General features: G+C 42.5%; 1 protein-coding gene across 2 annotated transcripts in view; it reads left to right on the plus strand.

Moving 5' to 3' along the window:
* Positions 1–221: 221 nt before the first annotated feature.
* The window catches only part of LOC124134162 (polymeric immunoglobulin receptor-like), a 104991-nt gene continuing 86005 nt past the window's right edge, over positions 222–19207 (plus strand). For both annotated transcript variants that reach the window (XM_046498842.2, XM_046498843.2), the window contains exon 1: positions 222–976. In XM_046498842.2, the coding sequence (XP_046354798.1) occupies positions 922–976 (55 nt within the window). In that variant the 5' untranslated portion in view covers positions 222–921. The remainder of the gene's footprint in view (positions 977–19207) is intronic.

Consider the following 19207-nt stretch of genomic DNA (forward strand, 5'->3'; position numbering starts at 1 on the left):
TTTTAGGGCATTGGACTAAATTGATTCATTTATGAAAATTAAGTAACTTTAAAAGTTTCGGGATCTCTCTTGGCGTGGAGCGTGGAGTGGTTGTTTCCCATTCATCTTGCGGGACAATGACAGCGAATTGCGAATGCTGGTTTCTGATTGGTCAGAGGCGTGTCAATTTCATCTGACTCATCAATAACAGAGCCACGTGCTCGCGCTCGGCAGAACAGCTCAGAGAGAGTGTATTCGCGACGGGCGAAGTTCTGCGCTACTACAGGGGTCGTGAGCGAAAGCTGGGATTTGAGCTATGCGCCGGATTAGGGTACCCGCATTCTGTCAACGCAGATCCATTGACCAATCCAGCTCGGACTAAACTTACAAGAGGCGATTAATACTCTGTTTGAGTTGTCGACAACACTATGCACCTGTCTCGCTGAAACGAAAAGCATTGTCCCGACACCCCTTTCTCAGGAGTAGACTCGCCTGCCCGACAGTTCGAGCGATTATACATCGCCGCATGTGGTACAATCCCATTTGAGTTTTTCGCCGATGCGAGGAATACTGTTTTAGCGAGCGTGGAACTATACGGCAGTATCGCACCGTTAACGGACTGGGCCGACGGCTAGGAACACAGATTCAAAGGGAAAAAAGTGGAATATTTCATTTTATCAGTTTGACGAGATTTCGGTCTGTGTTGAGCTTGGATGTGCTCCAGCAGTGGCCGATATGTAACCGACGCTGTGTCATTCCATGGAGCACCAAGGAAGCGACGTTTTAACCAAAATGTTGGAACTAAGCTGGAAGAGATTCCTGGCTTATTGAGAAGGCAATAAGCTCTACAGGAGCAATCAATAGTCCTCGCGGTTCCTACCATCGGATTAACATAGTCGTAGTAATTGGAAGTTTTAATATACCAGTGCCATTTCTGTGAAAATGTTGGAAGAACTAAGGCTGTTGTTTCACCTCTTCTTCGTCGTGGTCGTCACAGGTAAGTACTGCATGTCTAATGGGGACTGTCATGGGTACATGTGTAACGAGCTGGTGGTTGGACACACTTTATCCTGGTGTGGTCAGGTACACAACGCTCGTGGCTCAACATGCATATATGTATATAGACACAGCAGTTGCTAACTTGTGCATACTTACTTGTCGTTGTTGGGGATATCAGATTGTTGTCCGCATTGTGTGATGCAGTCATTCTGTGTTGCGTGAAATAAACAGCCGCTTTCTCTGAATGTTAGCACATGTTATTTAGCAACGTAGGAATTTCATATCAACCAAGTGGCTGTGACTTACTTGTGGAAGTCCTGTCGGTAGAAAAAAACAGCTGTCAGTACGTAATTCTAGTTGTGACGACTAGAGACCAGATGATAGTACCTGACATTGGCAGCACCCATTGTGTAACACCCACACCCCACACACCCGTTTGTTTCGTGTGTACCCTCTGTGTATTGTTGTAGTCAAGTAGGATATGTTTCATCGGACATTAGGGGTGGAGTGGATATGCGAATACCATCTGACATAACGGGTGGATTGGGTGCGTTTTGTTACACAGTGCATGAGGAACAAAGGGTGGATTCGGCATGTGGCCAGTGGTTGAAGTGGGATGTCGGGTATGTCGGGTGGATTAGGTTTGAAGTCGAGCTCTGTGGAGAACGGGTAGATTGGTTCTGTAGTTAGAACTTTGAAGGTAGATGGGTTATGTGGGGTAGCACTGTGCAGGACAGGTGGAATGCGGGTGTGTAGACGTAACCAGGGATTAAGCAGACCGAGAACTGCCATGTTCTCTAGACACAGAGGATCGGTGGTTTTTTTCTCTCAAATTATCAGCGAGGTTATTTTTTAGCCTTCATAATAATCCTCAGTATTAGTATCTTCAACTGTGAGAACATTGACTGTTGTAACATACACGCATGCGGATGTGCTCAAAACCAGACATGCCTGTGTATTCGTTGTATTAAAAAAACAATTCGCCCACTTTAAACATTTACAGTTTTTCTTCAGTATTTTATGGGCGGCTCCGTCCATGCCCACTAGTTTTTACAAGGTGGATAACTTCAGAAATGATTTTAGAATGAAAATTACGAGACAAAAAAAAAGTATAATTTAATTGTTAATTTTATTTTTAACCGGGAGTATCTGTTTATCATTCGCTCTTATGTAAAAAGATATTGGTTCTTGTCTGTAGGTCGCTACTAATCGTAAGTTCCCCGCGAACGCCGTGTACGGATTGTGTACGGATTGTGTACGGTGTGTATACGTCGTGTGTACGGCGTGTTACATCACGCTGGGGTTTCGGCATTATATACTCCCCACACTATACAGTAAATCTCGTAAGATGCGTGGCAGCTTATTGTCTGAATCTGGGGATGACAAATAAATTGATTTGACCCAAACTCACGACGGGAGAGATTACAGGACCCAGTACCAAGGCAATAAGCATCACTTGTGTTAGAAGACATATTGGTGTGATGGTTTCTATATAATATACATGAGGGGGTTGTATTGAACAACCGACAGAGAATGGAGTCCCAAATAGAAGCACAATTGTATTATTTACCCATCAATTGTGAAGCAATGCCCCATGCTTCAGAAGTCAGGGCATGAAATATACATTTATACACAATGTAGATTTCGGTAATTGACAGACTTATTACCAATCGATAACAGATAAAAGGTTTTCTACGCAGAGAAATTGTGACATTTGACAGTCCGTTAGACATTTCTAGCCGTCCGCAATACAACCTTTAAAACGAAAGATAAAAAGACAAGGATTGTGTTTATAATGTTTAATCTCTTCCTGGGTTTACGATATGTGAAGGTTGTCTGCCAACCATCTTATAAATTGTTAAATTCTCGAGGTGTTGATATCCAGATTCGGCGATCAAATATTTTGAGTAATCACGGGAGTAAGTGTCTATCTCTGAGTACTTTCTAACAATAGGCGGCGACAGATGACCCCCACCTCCCCCTTGCCCCAGCCCCCCTGTCTGTTTCCAGTAATCATACCTACCTATCCCAACCTCGTAGATTGGTCCCAAACTTAACACTGAGGCCGGTGCTATATATTACGCTTTTCCCCCTTAATCAAAGTTTGGTCACCTATGGTGATTCTATTAGACTGTCGCCGCTGTTTAATCAGATGTCTCGAGTTGGCAGGGAGCGTCCACCGTGTAGGGCTGGTGAGAAGTGTTAACCCCCGGTCAAAAACTTACTTAGCCAGCAGTCGGAATCTAACCGTACCATGTCATAACAATTACACGACTCTTCGTTGGATTATTCGACATATATATCTAAATTTTATTAGCAAATAGAGTTTCATGTCTTCGACAGCTCGAAATAACATTGGTTGATTAATGTTTGTATTACAGCGTAGACCAGTTTGTACTCTGGGATGTGGTTATTTGATGTGAGGGTCGGGCGACGGACACACCCCCCCCCCCCCCATTCGGTTGCCTTACGATCAAATACTTACTTGAAGAAATGGCCCCTATGTGAATGACTAATTAACGCTGCTCATTACTGGTGAAAATGTCGCGGGATCATTAGACGTGTGATTGATGTACTGTTTACGACATTCATTTGGACTTTATCTTTGTTAAGCTTTATTAGTTGTATTTTCATATGCGTTATTAAAACGTGGATATATACGATCGATAGATCTTCCAACTTTCAACGAGGTTCTTAAAGAGCAAACTTATGGATTACGTGTAAGGTAATTGGTGTTTGGGGATGATTTAGCCAGCACAATCGCCTGTTTTAAATCAAATTGATTAGTTTTTAATTAAGTTGGGGTCTGCTCTGTATTGATTGTAGCTAGAATGTCACTCAGTTTAGGGAATCTATTTGTACGCAGTAAAGAGCAAATACTAGACTAACACGATCACCAAGGCACGGTTTACGATAGAAAACACATATATCACGCAATATTTGAATCAACGCGAAATTTATTTGCCATAAAAATATTTTGAATCAGCAGTAAATTTAGTAATCTTTTAACTCCCTGGTTTATAGTATTAATACTTTAAGAAAAATAAGGTTATGTTATTATTGTATGGTTTCAACCAAAGTTTTTTTTGACCCGTGTGAATTTTGACAGGGTGACTCGACTGCTATCTGTTCCGAACTGCATGTAGGACGGCGGGTTTTCTTATGCACGACAGCTGTGTGAAGTTAACCCGAGATATAGTTACTGTTCCGGAAAATGTATGTGATAGTTTAAGGACGCAAGGTTATTAGCAGCGTGTAGTGAACATTCCCGCGCCACCACGCATCGCGGTATCCATGCTGAGAGTGCACAAGATCTTGGGTGTTGGAAAATCACTGACAGCGTTAGATTAACCAACGTAGCAGAACAGAACGTCATATTTTGTTATTTTCCGATCACAATCTGTTTCATTTGAATGTCAATGCAACTTTACAGAGCATGACGTGAAACGACATAGTCATATTATTATATATTTTGTTAATAGTACAAGTGTTATTATTATAGATTTTGTTAATGGTACAAGTCATATTATTATATATTTTGTTAAGAGTACAAGTCATATTATTATATATTTTGTTAATAGAACAAGTCATATTGTTATATATTTTGTTAATAGTACAAGTCATATCATTATATAGTTTGTGAATAGTACAAGTCATATTATTATATATTTTGTTAATAGTACAAGTCATATTGTTATATATTTTGTTAATAGTACATATGACACTTACATAGAGGGCCTGTATGTTTTTTTCTATTATCAATAATTGAGCGGAATATACTAAATTCTCACAGATCACTTTCATTATTGAACAAGCCACTTTAATATATTTGACTTATTTTCTTTACAGAACTTCGGTAAAAATTATTTCCTGTCCTACATGTTCAGATTTAATATTCCCATTTCGAGAAGTGTCGAATTTCATATCTGTAAGAACTGTTCCCATATAGTCTACCCGCCACTACTAACTCATGCGAAGGGCGACTATATGCGACAATCTGCTGATAGTGCTATCCCCTGCCGTCGAGGAATTTAGCCGTCTCACCTGCCATGCAGTGAAAGTTTATTGCCACAATCGTAGCATATGTTTGACATGTTTTATGTGAATAAACTTTTTCGGCAAATTCAATTTCGTTAAAAAGGAATTCAAACAGCTAGGCTGTTTACACCTGATTAATTGTATCTACACTCTACTCATCAGAGGCCTGATTAATTGTATCTACTATCTACTCACCAGACGCCAGATTAATTGCATCTACTGTCTACTCACCAGGCCAACGGCTGAAGGATTTTGGGGAGAGAGAAAGAAAGAAAGAGACAAATATTTTATTCAGATGTCTAGCGTGTATATATTTAAAAAAGTAACATCATAAAAACATATCACATTGTTATACGACCCCCGGTCAGTTAGGGCCTATTAGGCACCAGTTACCGTTAAACGGTAAATAATAATAAAGCAGTAATAATGCTAAAATAATACAAATACCCTATGTTTATAGCTTTGGGTAATGACAGAGCAAGGGGAAACAACTATGATCTGTTGTTTTGTCAACGCCTTCAACGTTCTGTAGCTGAGTGGGGAAACTGACTTGTTCGTTTATTTGCCGGTCGTTGGACGCCGCACGCAGTAATATTCCAGCTATACGACGGCGGTCTGTAAATAATCGAGTCTGGACCAGACAATCCAGTGATTTACATCATGAGCATCGATCCACAATTCGGATACGATGACATGTATCAACCAAGTCATCGAGCCTGACCACCCGATCCTGTTAGTCGCCGAATCTTTACGGGTCGGATACCGGATAGTGTCATTCTTGCCGTCATGTATACATGATATTGTTCTTGACCACCAAGCCGGATGATTGTTTCTACAAGTAACCATGGTAACGGAGCAACTGTAGATTATGATCAACTGTAGAATATACATTCATACATATATATTTCAAATAAAACTGTTTTCTATAAAAATCCCTCGCCCCCCGGCTGGCTACGGCACTGGTGTGTGTGTGTGTGTGTGTGTGTGTGTGTGTGTGTGTGACTACCCAATATGTATTATCAGACCAATATAGCCTTTGGTATTATCGTTAAATTTATGGTACGTGATAATGCCGTTGTGACGTTAAACCTTTGACTCAACACTGTGATGCTGAATATTTAAGTTGTGATATTGATCTATTGATGTTCCGTTACGTTGTACATGTGTATTGTCGTGACTTACCGTTGACTCTCTGACCTGTAACATAAAAGGATAACATAGTATAAAAATATACGTCGAACCTTCTACCGTCAACAAATGAAATCGAATATGAATTCGTTATGCTATTAACTACTTGTGGTAATGTTGATGTAAAGCGAACAGCTTGTAGCAGATAATTTCATGCATGGAGAACCACAGGTTTGTCGGAACGACCTTGGATGTAACAGCAGGACGCCCTTGCCATCACCCTCCCGATCGCCACCATTGACCGTTGCCTCCACCTCATCAATTAAATAGTAGAGAAAATACTAATTTAACGTTAACGCTATGCCTTTAACATTACCTCGCGTGGCCTCGCGCCTTCCCTTGCCCTGTTGTGTTACTGACCTGGCGATGTAAACCCTTTGTGTGGACACAGGCTTTAGATTCCACTAGAATATCACATTTGCCCTTACGTTGAGGTTTAATTGAGCTATTTCACCCATAAATCAGACACTTTGGGTTTTATTGATTTCTTGGCTGGGATTAAGTAGTTCAGTTTTGTATAAAAACTATTTCCGACTGTACCTCAAATCCGACTTTATGTGCTAAGTGACAACGCGCTTTAGGTTTATCACCACCCCACCCACAAAACATGGGCCACTGGCATAGTTTCTGTGTTGCATGCAGGCGAAATAGTGTTTTGAGAGAGCTGTGTTGAAATCTGTTTGGTAGCGGCATCTCGGGAAAGCACTCAAACATGTTTCCTTGCCTGCAAATGTGTGAAAGTTACGTATTTGGCTTATGTACATTGAATATAACTGCTTGAGAGCATAGGTAATCTTACTTACTCGGGGTTGGGATGGCGCACCCCTCGAGGTAGTAGAAGGGCTCGTCTCTCAACGTCAACATAACGTCTACACAAAACGTTACCTCTACGCGTGACGTCTACACGTTACGGCTACACGTGACTATGTGGTCTGTGTCTAGGACGTATATATTGGGGAGATGGTCTGTCTAGAACGTACATATTGGGGAGATGGTCTGTCTAGAACGTACATATTGGGTAGATGGTCTATATAGAACGTACATATTGGGTAGATGGTCTGTCTAGGAAATACATATTGGGTAGATGGTCTGTCTAGAACGTACATGATGGGAAGATGGTCTGTGTCTAGAACGTACATATTGGGTAGATGGTCTGTCTAGGAAATACATATTGGGTAGATGGTCTATAAAGAATGTACATATTGGGTAGATGGTCTGTCTAGGAAATACATATTGGGTAGATGGTCTGTCTAGAACGTACATGATGGGAAGATGGTCTGTGTCTAGAACGTACATATTGGGTAGATGGTCTGTCTAGGAAATACATATTGGGTAGATGGTCTATATAGAACGTACATATTGGGAAGATGGTCTGTGTCTAGAACGTACATATTGGGTAGATGGTCTGTCTAGGAAATACATATTGGGTAGATGGTCTATATAGAACGTACATATTGGGTAGATGGTCTGTCTAGGAAATACATATTGGGTAGATGGTCTGTCTAGGAAATACATATTGGGTAGATGGTCTGTCTAGGAAATACATATTGGGTAGATGGTCTGTCTAGAACGCACATATTGGGTAGATGGTCTGTCTAGAACGCACATATTGGGTAGATGGTCTGTCTAGAACGCACATATTGGGTAGATGGTCTGTCTAGGAAATACATATTGGGTAGATGGTCTGTCTAGAACGTACATATTGGGTAGATGGTCTGTCTAGAACGCACACATTGGGTAGATGGTCTGTCTAGAACGCACACATTGGGTAGATGGTCTGTCTAGAACGCACACATTGGGTAGATGGTCTGTCTAGAACGCACACATTGGGTAGATGGTCTGTCTAGAACGCACACATTGGGTAGATGGTCTGTCTAGAACGCACACATTGGGTAGATGGTCTGTCTAGAACGTACATATTGGGTAGATGGTCTGTCTAGAACGCACACATTGGGTAGATGGTCTGTCTAGAACGCACACATTGGGTAGATGGTCTGTCTAGAACGTACATATTGGGTAGATGGTCTGTCTAGAACGTACATATTGGGTAGATGGTCTGTCTAGAACGCACACATTGGGTAGATGGTCTGTCTAGAACGCACACATTGGGTAGATGGTCTGTCTAGAACGCACACATTGGGTAGATGGTCTGTCTAGAACGTACATATTGGGTAGATGGTCTGTCTAGAACGTACATATTGGGTAGATGGTCTGTCTAGAACGCACACATTGGGTAGATGGTCTGTCTAGAACGCACACATTGGGTAGATGGTCTGTCTAGAACGCACACATTGGGTAGATGGTCTGTCTAGAATGCACATGATGGGTAGGTGGTCTGTGTCCAGGAATTACATTTGGTTGGTGGTCATACGCACACGGATTCAGATGGGGTACCCTTAAAAGCGTATTTCACGTTAATGTGGATTTACAGATGGATCCTTTAAGCCCAAATTTGATGATTAAATGAAAAGGAATGTTAAGTTGCTTGTTCGTAACTATTACCATGAACCGCTAGTGAGCGTATCAACCATAGTGAATAGTCGCCTTCATCGCCTTATCGCTTATCTGTAAGTACGTTATGTTCTCACGACAAAGTCGCTTATGATGTAATCGCTTGGCATATTACGTATTCAAACTGATATTATCCTATTTACGTGTCCTTATTTACACGTTCACTTATCTGCGTACACAGTGACAGACATAAGAACGCCATGGGGTTTCCCGGTGAGAAATAATTAGTCCCTCTGCTGGTCGTAAGAAGCGAATTCCTGATACGGGTGGTGGTCAGCTGCGGTCATTTGGTTGATGGTGTCAACGCACCCCGACTGCGATTCTTTGACTTGATTATTTACAAGCCGCCGTCTAGACTAACACTATGAAAACATTTCTTTATAATGAATGTATTTTTCTTTACAAAACACCCTTTACTCTTCTGCTGAATATACATTATATATATTCAGCATACTTGGCGCAGGACCAGCCGCCGTCATATAGCTGGAATGTTGCTAAGAAACAACTCAAAATCACTCACTCAAAATGGCACACTCACACATTATAACACATTCAAGGTATTACTGGCTATTCGTTAATGACATGACACTTGATACGCATCGCAGGACGAGTGACAGTCACATGCGCGGCTTAGTAACTCTTGTTCACAACAGCAGTGAACATCTCTGTGCATATCAATGACGAAATACGAGACCCTAATGAATATCTAGTTTTGTTACGAAGCTGTTACATTGCTATGAATATTTCCATATTGTCTCTCTCTCTGAGTTTTGATAATTTGTTTAGAAGAATTCAAATGTCATTAAAACATTCTTACAATTGTTGGTATTTCTGTACGCATGGAGTATCAGCGTGAATCATTGAATTACATCGCATCATTGCAGTAAATATTAATATTGTATTATTATGGTATAATGTTACAATAATGAACTTGTCGAGTCCAGGCACGTGTTGTTTGTGCGTGAACGGGATAGACGATAAGCTCCGTTCAGCGACGAGGAAGATAAACTCCGTACATCGCGGAGGGTGCACGACTTTAGCGTTATCTGTGAGTCGGAAGCAAGAATCTGCCATCGCGGCTTCACACAGGCACGGACTATAGGTTGAATCCCCTTTAATATAGCACCCCTCCACTGGGGTACATGGAGATGTGAAGCTTGCTAAGTGTCAGCGGAGACTTATACGAAGCTAATCGTAATGGGTTGATAGTATACGTGAGTTACTGTTGCCATGGTGACGTTAAGTCTGACCTGACACTATGATGGGGCCGAGAAGGGGGATGGGGGATGTGAGTTTGATACGACCTGGTTGGTATGTAATTGTCACAGCGAAACCGATTAGAATGACCGTTGGGTCACAGATAGGTTTCATTCCAAATGACTGGTCTATCGGTCCTCCATCTTAATTCAACATTATATTAGTAATGGCGGATCAAAACTCGAGGCCCAGCATTATACTCTGTTTGGCCAGATTCATTACAGTTAATTTAGCAGCGTAAGTTTGTAAACAATTGGCTTATTTATTCATTAATTTATCTCTAAAGGTTTTGTACCTGGAAATACAGGTAAGAAATGGTTATTCGTCATCAACATCAAAAATATATTTACTTTTATAATTACAAAATCTTTACGCACTTTTCATTCTGTCTTAAGGACTTGTTTCAATACGTTTTGACTCTTCATTCTATTCACATGAAAACTTAAGTAAACAGTTCGATGTGTCTGGTTTGAACCAGTAACGTATTACATTTCTAGAAATGAACAACGGATGTCGACCAAGTTCACCATAAACTGCAGCAGTACAGGACCAATGGTTGACATTGAGAACATATTTACAATCTGGGTACACGTTCAAGTTCTAACACGTGAACCGCTCCGATGTTTCGCAACTATAGTGCATAGTGGGTGTAACAATAGAATGAAATAACTGGCAACACTGTCTAGTGTAAAATCACATTTCTGTATATTATGTAAGAGGTTGTTCATAGCTTTCAATGCCTTTCCCGCAAATGTGCTACCTTACATTTTCCAAAACAAGAAATTATTGTAGATTAGTAATTAAGTGCGTCAACTGTCTGCGACACCAGCGGCAGCGAACAGTGCTGCAGGACAAGGTAACCATTGCTAATCATGAAGAGAGACTGACAAGGACATGATTAGGCAAGGAGAAGACTGTAGCCCAGTCTGCGCACTGGAAATGAACAAGTCCCGTTCTGTGTTGCTCTTTATACCGCCACACCACGACAAGAAGGCCGACTGAGGCCTATCAAAGGGTATGCAGTCATCTGGCACGACTGTGGTGCAATACGCAGTCTTTTGTCCATTTCCCCACCGTAATTGGGCAGCCAAAAGGAAAGTCTGAATAATATTTTTGGACAGTTCATCGGTTTTTGTGGTGGCAATATCCTCGCATGTGTATTTCCTTCGTCATCCCGGCTACTTACAAAGACAGGGTATTAATATCTCGTGGCAGGTATTAACGGGATATGAGATTGATACACGAATTATTCACACATCGTCAGTCCTATTGACCAGACTCAACATCAATATCGTCAGTTTACGGTCAGATGTCAACAGGGACTTGACAAAGGCATTTATCGTCTCTTACAACACGAGAGAACATCCACTCTCGGAACTAGACTTGTACAAGTCTCAAAGCCAATAATTATTAGTTTAAATCACAATTTCTAGATTATGTAAATAATAAGAACAAGTTATCCCTATGAAAGACTGGAGTCCTAAGACTGCCCACGTATGTAGACTTGCCTATTAGGAGGATAGAATTATTACACATCTATAGACCTTTCCTCAGTACAGCCTTGGAGCAAGTCTAGTGGTAGGACTCCGCTGTCTGATAAGGGTACACATTATTCCTTGTTAGCCACTAGACCTTGAGCACGGACTGTTGGTTCCGACTAATATCTTACCATAACACCCAGCCGGCCTGAACAGACAGTTTCATCACCAATGTTCACTGTCACGTGATCTGAGGGAGAAGACTCCGGAAGAGAACAAATTGCTTGAAAGTTCTGACCAGATCCGACAACGATACACTGAACATCAGCGAAGGATGTAGGTTGGGGGGAATAGCGAGAGCTAAGGACTTGGATAACGGAACCATCGTCGAAATATTTTTAAAACGTGAAATAAAGTTACATTATACTTTAAATCGATTTATGAAGGAAGAAGCTCTTTGAGGTATTTCCAGCGATCCATGCAAATTATTTCACTCTTACGATCATAATTGTGAGGCATCATTTCTATAAGGACACTCGGTATTATTATTTAGAAAGAAAACTACCGTAAATAAAGACATAACGGCATTCTAGGTAGGTTGCAAGCACGCACTGAGGAGCAGTGTCAGAGACATGTAGCTGTTGGATGCTTGGCAATAAGTGCCAGGCGGGTCATGCCCCGGACATGCCGGCTAGATTAAGGTTCGATTCCATATATTGCAACTGATTCCCACAAACTGTGTTTGTGTGTCCCTCTCGTGATGTGGTTTCACAGCTGCTGTGTAGGGCTAAGGCAATATCCATCGACCATCAAATCCCCTCAATATGAAGGACACCCTTTCACACCAAGGCACAATTAGACACCCCCTTCTATCCCCGTCAATCGGAGGGACCCCTTTCATATCCTTCTGTCTCCGTCAATCGGAGGGACACCCTTTCACACCAAGCACAATTAGACACCCCCTTCTATCCCCGTCAATCGGAGGGACACCCTTTTACATCCTTCTGTCTCCGTCAATCGGAGGGACACCCTTTCACACCAAGGCACAATCAGACACCCCCTTCTATCCCCGTCAATCGGAGGGACACCCTTTCACATCCTTCTGTCTCCGTCAATCGGAGGGACACCTATTTACACCGAGGTACAATTAGACACCCCCTTAAATCCCCGTCAAGGGGGCACGGGTGGCCAAGTGGTCGCTGTGGAGAGTTGCGTCCCTTGGTCACACCATAAACCTATGATTGTGGGATCGAATCCCGGTTCGCCCTGATTATCTTTCTAGGTTTGTCAGCACCATACCCGTGCTCGTGGGTTTCACCGAAGTGGTAAACGTCTTAGACCTGCATCACTTCGGGCTTTCCTCCCACATTAAGCTGACACGCCGCGATATAACTGGAAAACTGTTAAAAGCGGCGTTAAATCCAACTCACTCACTCACTATCCTCGTCAATCGGAGGGACACTCCTTCACACCAAGGCACAATCAAACACCCCTTCTATCCCCGTCAATCGGACTGACACCCTTTCACACCCTTCTGGCCCCGTCAATCCGAGTGACACCCATTCACATCAAAGCACAACCAGACACCACCCCTAGGAACACACGTAGACGCACATCAACACCCCGGACACGCCCTACGTAACCCCGGGCGCCTATGCAATCAGCCCATTAATGGTCACCAGAAAGATAAAGTCCCTCTGACCTTAGCTTTTATTGTGAACCCTCTAGCCAATGCCTTCAGTGAGGTATTAACCGCCGACCTCAGTTTCATGTCTTATTCATCAGCTGGTTGTTGCAATTATCGGCAAGTGTTACAACGGCGGTGACGAGCTGAGAATTTCGTAGTTCACCATGTACTTCGATGTTCAGTGTCTAAACCAGTAACACACATCAGTATGCCGACATCTGTTCACCTATACATCCTATGCAAATGGCTTCTTTGTTAATTTCGTATAGAATGATGAGGCAATTACATACAATGAAGCAGACATCAAATAAGAAGTGTGATGCGATATGCACTTGTTGCTGTATGTTGTCCACACGCCTTCAGGCAATGCATTACTTATAGGTAAATTGTAGTAATTGGAAAGACTTGAAAAGGTTACGGAACACTTAGTGAGCTCCGTGGTCTAAAAGCCACTTCAGAATCCTTATTGTACTTGTACTTTTAGTTTTGGCGCAAGGCTGAATCCACTTGGCGTAGACAACGTACTCGCGAAGATGTTGACGCAGTCGAATATGTCGCGTCGATTTGTCTAAACGTTAGACTTTTATGTTAACGTTTTCAACAACGATGGGAGGACATTTTTTTTGGAAAGGAGTGGGTTGGTGAGTGCACAACTTTTTGGAAAGGAGTGAGTCGATTGGAGTACAGCTTTTTGGAAACGGGTGGGTCGGTGGGTGTACAGCTTCTTAGAAAGGAGTTGGTCGGTGGGTGTACAGCTTCTTGGAAAGGAGTTGGTCGGTGGGTGTACAGCTTCTTGGAAAGGAGTTGGTCGGTGGGTGCACAGCTTCTTGGAAAGGAGTTGGTCGGTGGGTGTACAGCTTCTTGGAAAGGAGTTGGTCGGTGGGTGCACAGCTTTTTGGAAAGGAGTTGGTCGGTGGGAGCACAGCTTTTTGGAAAGGGGTTGGTCGGCTGGTGCACAGCTATTGGGAAAGGAGTTGGTCGGTGGGTGTACAGCTTCTTCGAAAGGAGTTGGTCGGTGGGTGTACAGCTTTTGGGAAAGGTGTTGGTCGGTGGGTGCACAGCCTTTTGGAAAAGGGGAGGATGCACTCAAAAGAGAATAAAAATGCTACATAGTAATACTTGTTGTTCGTGTAATTGCCAGCATGTCACCAAATGATTATATGTTATTTATACTTTAACAGTGTCAGTTACAAGGAAATAGGGCGTGGCGTGTGCCAAAGCAGCCCACCCCAAGGTCAACGTGTTTCTGTAAAACGAGTGAATGAGTTGTATTTTAAGTCGCTATTAACAGTACTTCCGGTTGTATTTCGGCATAAGCTGATGTGTAGTGGCGTGCTGTCGGGGCGATGGGAGGTAGTGTGTTGTGGAGTGAAATGAGTGAATGTTGTTTTATGTCCAGTAAGCTGTACTCAAATAGCCTGAAAATAATCGGGCCACACAGACCAGTGGCAGGGGCCATGAACATCGATCCACCCTGTCGGGGTATGCTCCCATACAGTCATCCGGATCACATGTGACCACGTGGTCATCCCCGATCTGCTGTTGCGATGGGATGAAGGGTCTGGTGCGTTGCCCAGCACAGGGTTCCGCTGTGATGTCGGGTGGATTGTGGATTGTGATTTATTGTAGTGTTGTCGTATGTACAGCACAGATGGGTTGAGTCGTTTGCTAGGCATGGGCACGGAGGCCACATGCATATTTAGATTGTCACTGGCGGATCCCGAAACAAGACCACCCGGCGCAGACACAGAGTTACAGCTGTAACTTGTTAGAACCCCATTTACCTTCAGCAACCAGTCTGATGTCACAACTCCTACTATCGGGGAGACCTGTTGACATGTACTCTCATACAGCCCTTTGTATACCGTGACGCCGGCTTTTGTAGATCGAAACACCGTCTGATTTAAGGTTACCGCAGTTCAGAGGAGTAGTATTATTTTCAGGCAGCAGGTACACAGATAAGGCCAAATACCACCGTCTCAGCGTGCCCCACCTGCACTAACACAATGTTCATGATCAACACTGGGTAGGAGTCTATCATTTCCTCATGAAACGCCCTCGTGTAGACGTGTGATGGACGTACTCACACAGCGTTTAGTGACCTGCTGTTCATGCTGAAGGCAACGTGAAGTAAACACTACATTCTACTGGCAGTAGTGTGGCGTGTACCACTGCATTCTACTGGCAGTAGTGTGGCGTGTACCACTGCATTCTACTGGCAGTAGTGTGGCGTGTACCACTGCATTCTAGTGGCAGTAGTGTGGCGTGTACCACTGCATTCTACTGGCAGTAGTGTGGCGTGTACCACTGCATTCTACTGGCAGTAGTGTGGCGTGTACCACTGCATTCTAGTGGCAGTAGTGTGGCGTGTACCACTGCATTCTACTGGCAGTAGTGTGGCGTGTACCACTGCATTCTACTGGCAGTAGACTGGCGTGTACCACTGCATTCTACTGGCGGCAAAACGCGACGTGTACACTATATTTTACTGAAGGCAGCATGACGTGACACAATAATCTACTTACGTACCGTGACACACTCTTTGCGCCATGGACGAGTAGCACAGGTTGTCTCTGGGTCGGGAGGATCGGAGGCTGAAGTATAATTACATCCTTTGATAAATGACAAACATAATTGACGAATGTTCATTTTCCGTAAAAAAATCCAATTAAAGTAGAACTAAGTGATTGTGTTTTTTGTGATGTTTGCAGCGCTAGTCTTTGACCAGGAATAGAGAAACGAGGTTGGAGCTCGTGCTCATTAATTATTGAGATTAGTTTTCGTCATCGCTTAATGGGCTAATGTCACTTGTTGGGGACGTTGCCAGGCTGCTCCAGGTTGCTGCAGGGTTGATACTTGGCGAAGGAATATGTTACTAAGTTCTTCATAGATGATGATTTGGATGCTTATGATGATCACGATGAAACCACTTGTGGAGATATTGATGATGATACTCTTGATGGTGTTTGACACTTTGGTGAACCCATTAACCCTGTTCAGACAGACAATGATAATCAGGGAGAATCTGGAATCAACGGATCCTGCCACAACTAAGATACGCAACTCCTGGCACCAAATGTCACCGATTCATTCGTGCGATCGATGACGACGTTGATGATTATGATGACAATTTGACAATATTATGGTGATGAAAATATCAGATGAAGATGACACTTTGGAAACCAAATTACGATTGTGATGATGATGGTGTTTATGGCACATGCCACTTTAGTGATAATGCTGCTGTTACTGAACGATGATTACCTGAATATTTAATATAGGATGCTATTTGCGTTTATGATGACATTATCTAGAGAGATATCATTACAATTCTGACGCTGTTATTTTATGTAGAAGATCCGTAAACCTTAACACTGAAACAGCAGGTATGTGATTCCACGCACGGAAAGGTAAGAAACTGGTCCAGGTAATGGCGCCCTAATCCACTCTTCCCAAGCTTGGCTAAGACAAGATGAAGTCAAGTGAAAGTCATCCCAAAGTTCAAAGCCTAGTCCGTCCGTCCCAAAGGCATAAACGTAATCACATAAGACATCCATATTTACCAGTGAAATGTGTGCATGTTACACACGTGTGAAGATCGCAGCTCCAGTGTATTCATTATACGGGGCAATACCGTGTAATCATTCCATCAGGGTTCGATCCTGGAATTAACTGGTCGTTATCGCCTCTTTACGGTCGTTCAGACGGGTAAACAGATGCGTGTAATCGCCTCCATATTGTGAGAATACGCACAGATTATCTTAATAATGCTTTAATGAGTAGGGGGTCGTGGTCCGAGGACAGCAGGAGCGTTTGACTGTAGTTATTCACTTGTGTTCAATGTTATTTCTGTAGATCAAATACGCGATTACCATGATTCGTGACATTCCTGTAATTTTGTCTCGCCCTGCACGGAGCCGACGTGGCCCGTGGTGGCAGCAGCTGCGAGGCACAGTTCCTAACGACTCTATACCACCCGATATTACATGTGGTAAGCTACTTTGCCATTGTGTTGGAGCGAGACCGCGGACCAAGTTCAGACCATTGCACAACTGTAGTAGGTGTATATTGAGTGGAAGGTTTATGCTAATGCAAGGCGGAAAGAGTCTGTGGTACGATGACTGGAGGAATGAATGTTGCTGCGTTGCTGATGTTTAGAGTGACCTGCATTCGGACTGTATTCTCTGTTCCAAGGACGTCACAGATCTAATATAGCATGTATAGAATAATATGCGGAATTATCATATCATTGTTCATCTGCAAGTCAGAAGTTTCCCATAAGTCATCAAGCCTCTGGATGGTGTGGCAGCTATGAAGTGAATTATTTTCTTTCGAGGACGGTTTGTGATCACTAAAGACAGCCAAGCGATTGAATAGCAATAATGTAATCTAAAACTAACTCAACCATCTGAACATCTACTGCGAGCCTGCCAGACAATTACAGAAAAATAAACGTAAAATCTATGACAGCTCTAGAATGGCCTTATACGGCGAAACAAGAGACACAAAGCGGCAGCGTATAAAAAATTCCTATAGATTCTGAATAAAAATACCGAGACAACTTTATTCTCGATGTAGTTGTGTCGAACCAATGACGCTAAGTGCAGCTGTTAGTTTGCCGCCATGTATACCGGTGTAATATGACCATGCCTGATCGGAACATCAGTATACAAATGGGCCGAGAATGATAATGCGATAAAATACGTTAATGTAATCAATTTATACGTAAGCTTAAAACCTGGCAATGGATAGGTTAGTGATGATTGTTCAGATTGTCCAAATGCATTAGCAATTGAGATGGTAATGTTTAAAAAATTATTTTTGTTTTCACATAATTTGAATGTAGTTCGATGATATACCGCTGTGGAGAAAAACGAAAACTCAGAAATGTGAATATTGTGTTGGTGTAATCACTTATATTCCCAATATCAACTGCATTTGTTTCCATATCTATCATTTCAAACAATAAATATCCCTTCATAATCAACCGTTGACATTTTATGTATAATAATATCATTAAATATGTAATATTGATTGTTTTGTTTTGTATTCGTCTACAGGAATGTAAATTATGTATGTCTATACATATGTATATATGAATCATAATGTCTTGTCTTTTAAAATTGCATCTGTCCCGTAATGGAACGTTTCTGCAATAAATATTATCTTATCTTATCTTATCTTATCTACAATGCATACAATGCAGGTTAGCATTTACGCTCAGCTGTTCTTTCGATATTGCAAATATGAATAAACACTTTCAAAACAGCATGCTTCAAGATCTGTTGACAGATGGATATATCGTCTTGTCTTGTCACCAAGGACGGACTGCTGGGTAGGGGAGGAGGAGGGAGGAGGAGGGAGGGTACGGAAGAGGAGGCTCTGCGTCAGATCCAGCACGCATGGGTAATGGGCTGACATTTGTGTGGGGGTTCGTGTCGGCCAGGCGTCGACAAGCCGACCCCACTACATGCCGGGCGTTGTTAGGTTGACCGTGTCAAGTCTATTTGTAGGTGATGACAGCAGATTTAGCTGGCATTTAACAGTGTCGAGTTCAATAATGATTTATTCACAAACCATCTTGATGCAGGTCCTGGTGTATTTTGTAAATTCGGTTTGATGGCTGTGTTTGTGGGGAAGTGTAGATGTGGCACTTTAGGACACTTTGGAACTTGGCTGTGTTGACAGGCGTCGTCTTGGCCATCATTGCAACCGACACCAACGTCATTGCAGCCGCCACCAACGCCCACCACGAAACCCTTTAGGTGTGGGTGTGGTTTAGTGTGATGGCCAACACAGTGTGTGTGCACAACGAAGGAAATAGACTTGCATAAGTCTCTAAGACAATAATTATTAGTTTAAATCATAAGTTCTAGATTATGTAAAAGATAAGAACATGTTGTCCCTATAAAAGACTAGGTGTACTGTCAACATATCTAGTCTAGGAGCATAGAATTACTACACATCCATGTACTTTTCTTTGAGTACAACATTGGAGCAAGGCTAGTATGAAAATTTGTTTGTTTGTTTGTTGTTTAACGATGTATTGTGGCCTCTTTTTACGATAACC

Source organism: Haliotis rufescens, unplaced genomic scaffold (assembly GCF_023055435.1).
Source record: "Haliotis rufescens isolate VD_foot unplaced genomic scaffold, xgHalRufe1.0.p SCAF_1, whole genome shotgun sequence".
In the NCBI taxonomy this organism is placed as follows: Eukaryota; Metazoa; Mollusca; class Gastropoda; order Lepetellida; family Haliotidae; genus Haliotis; species Haliotis rufescens.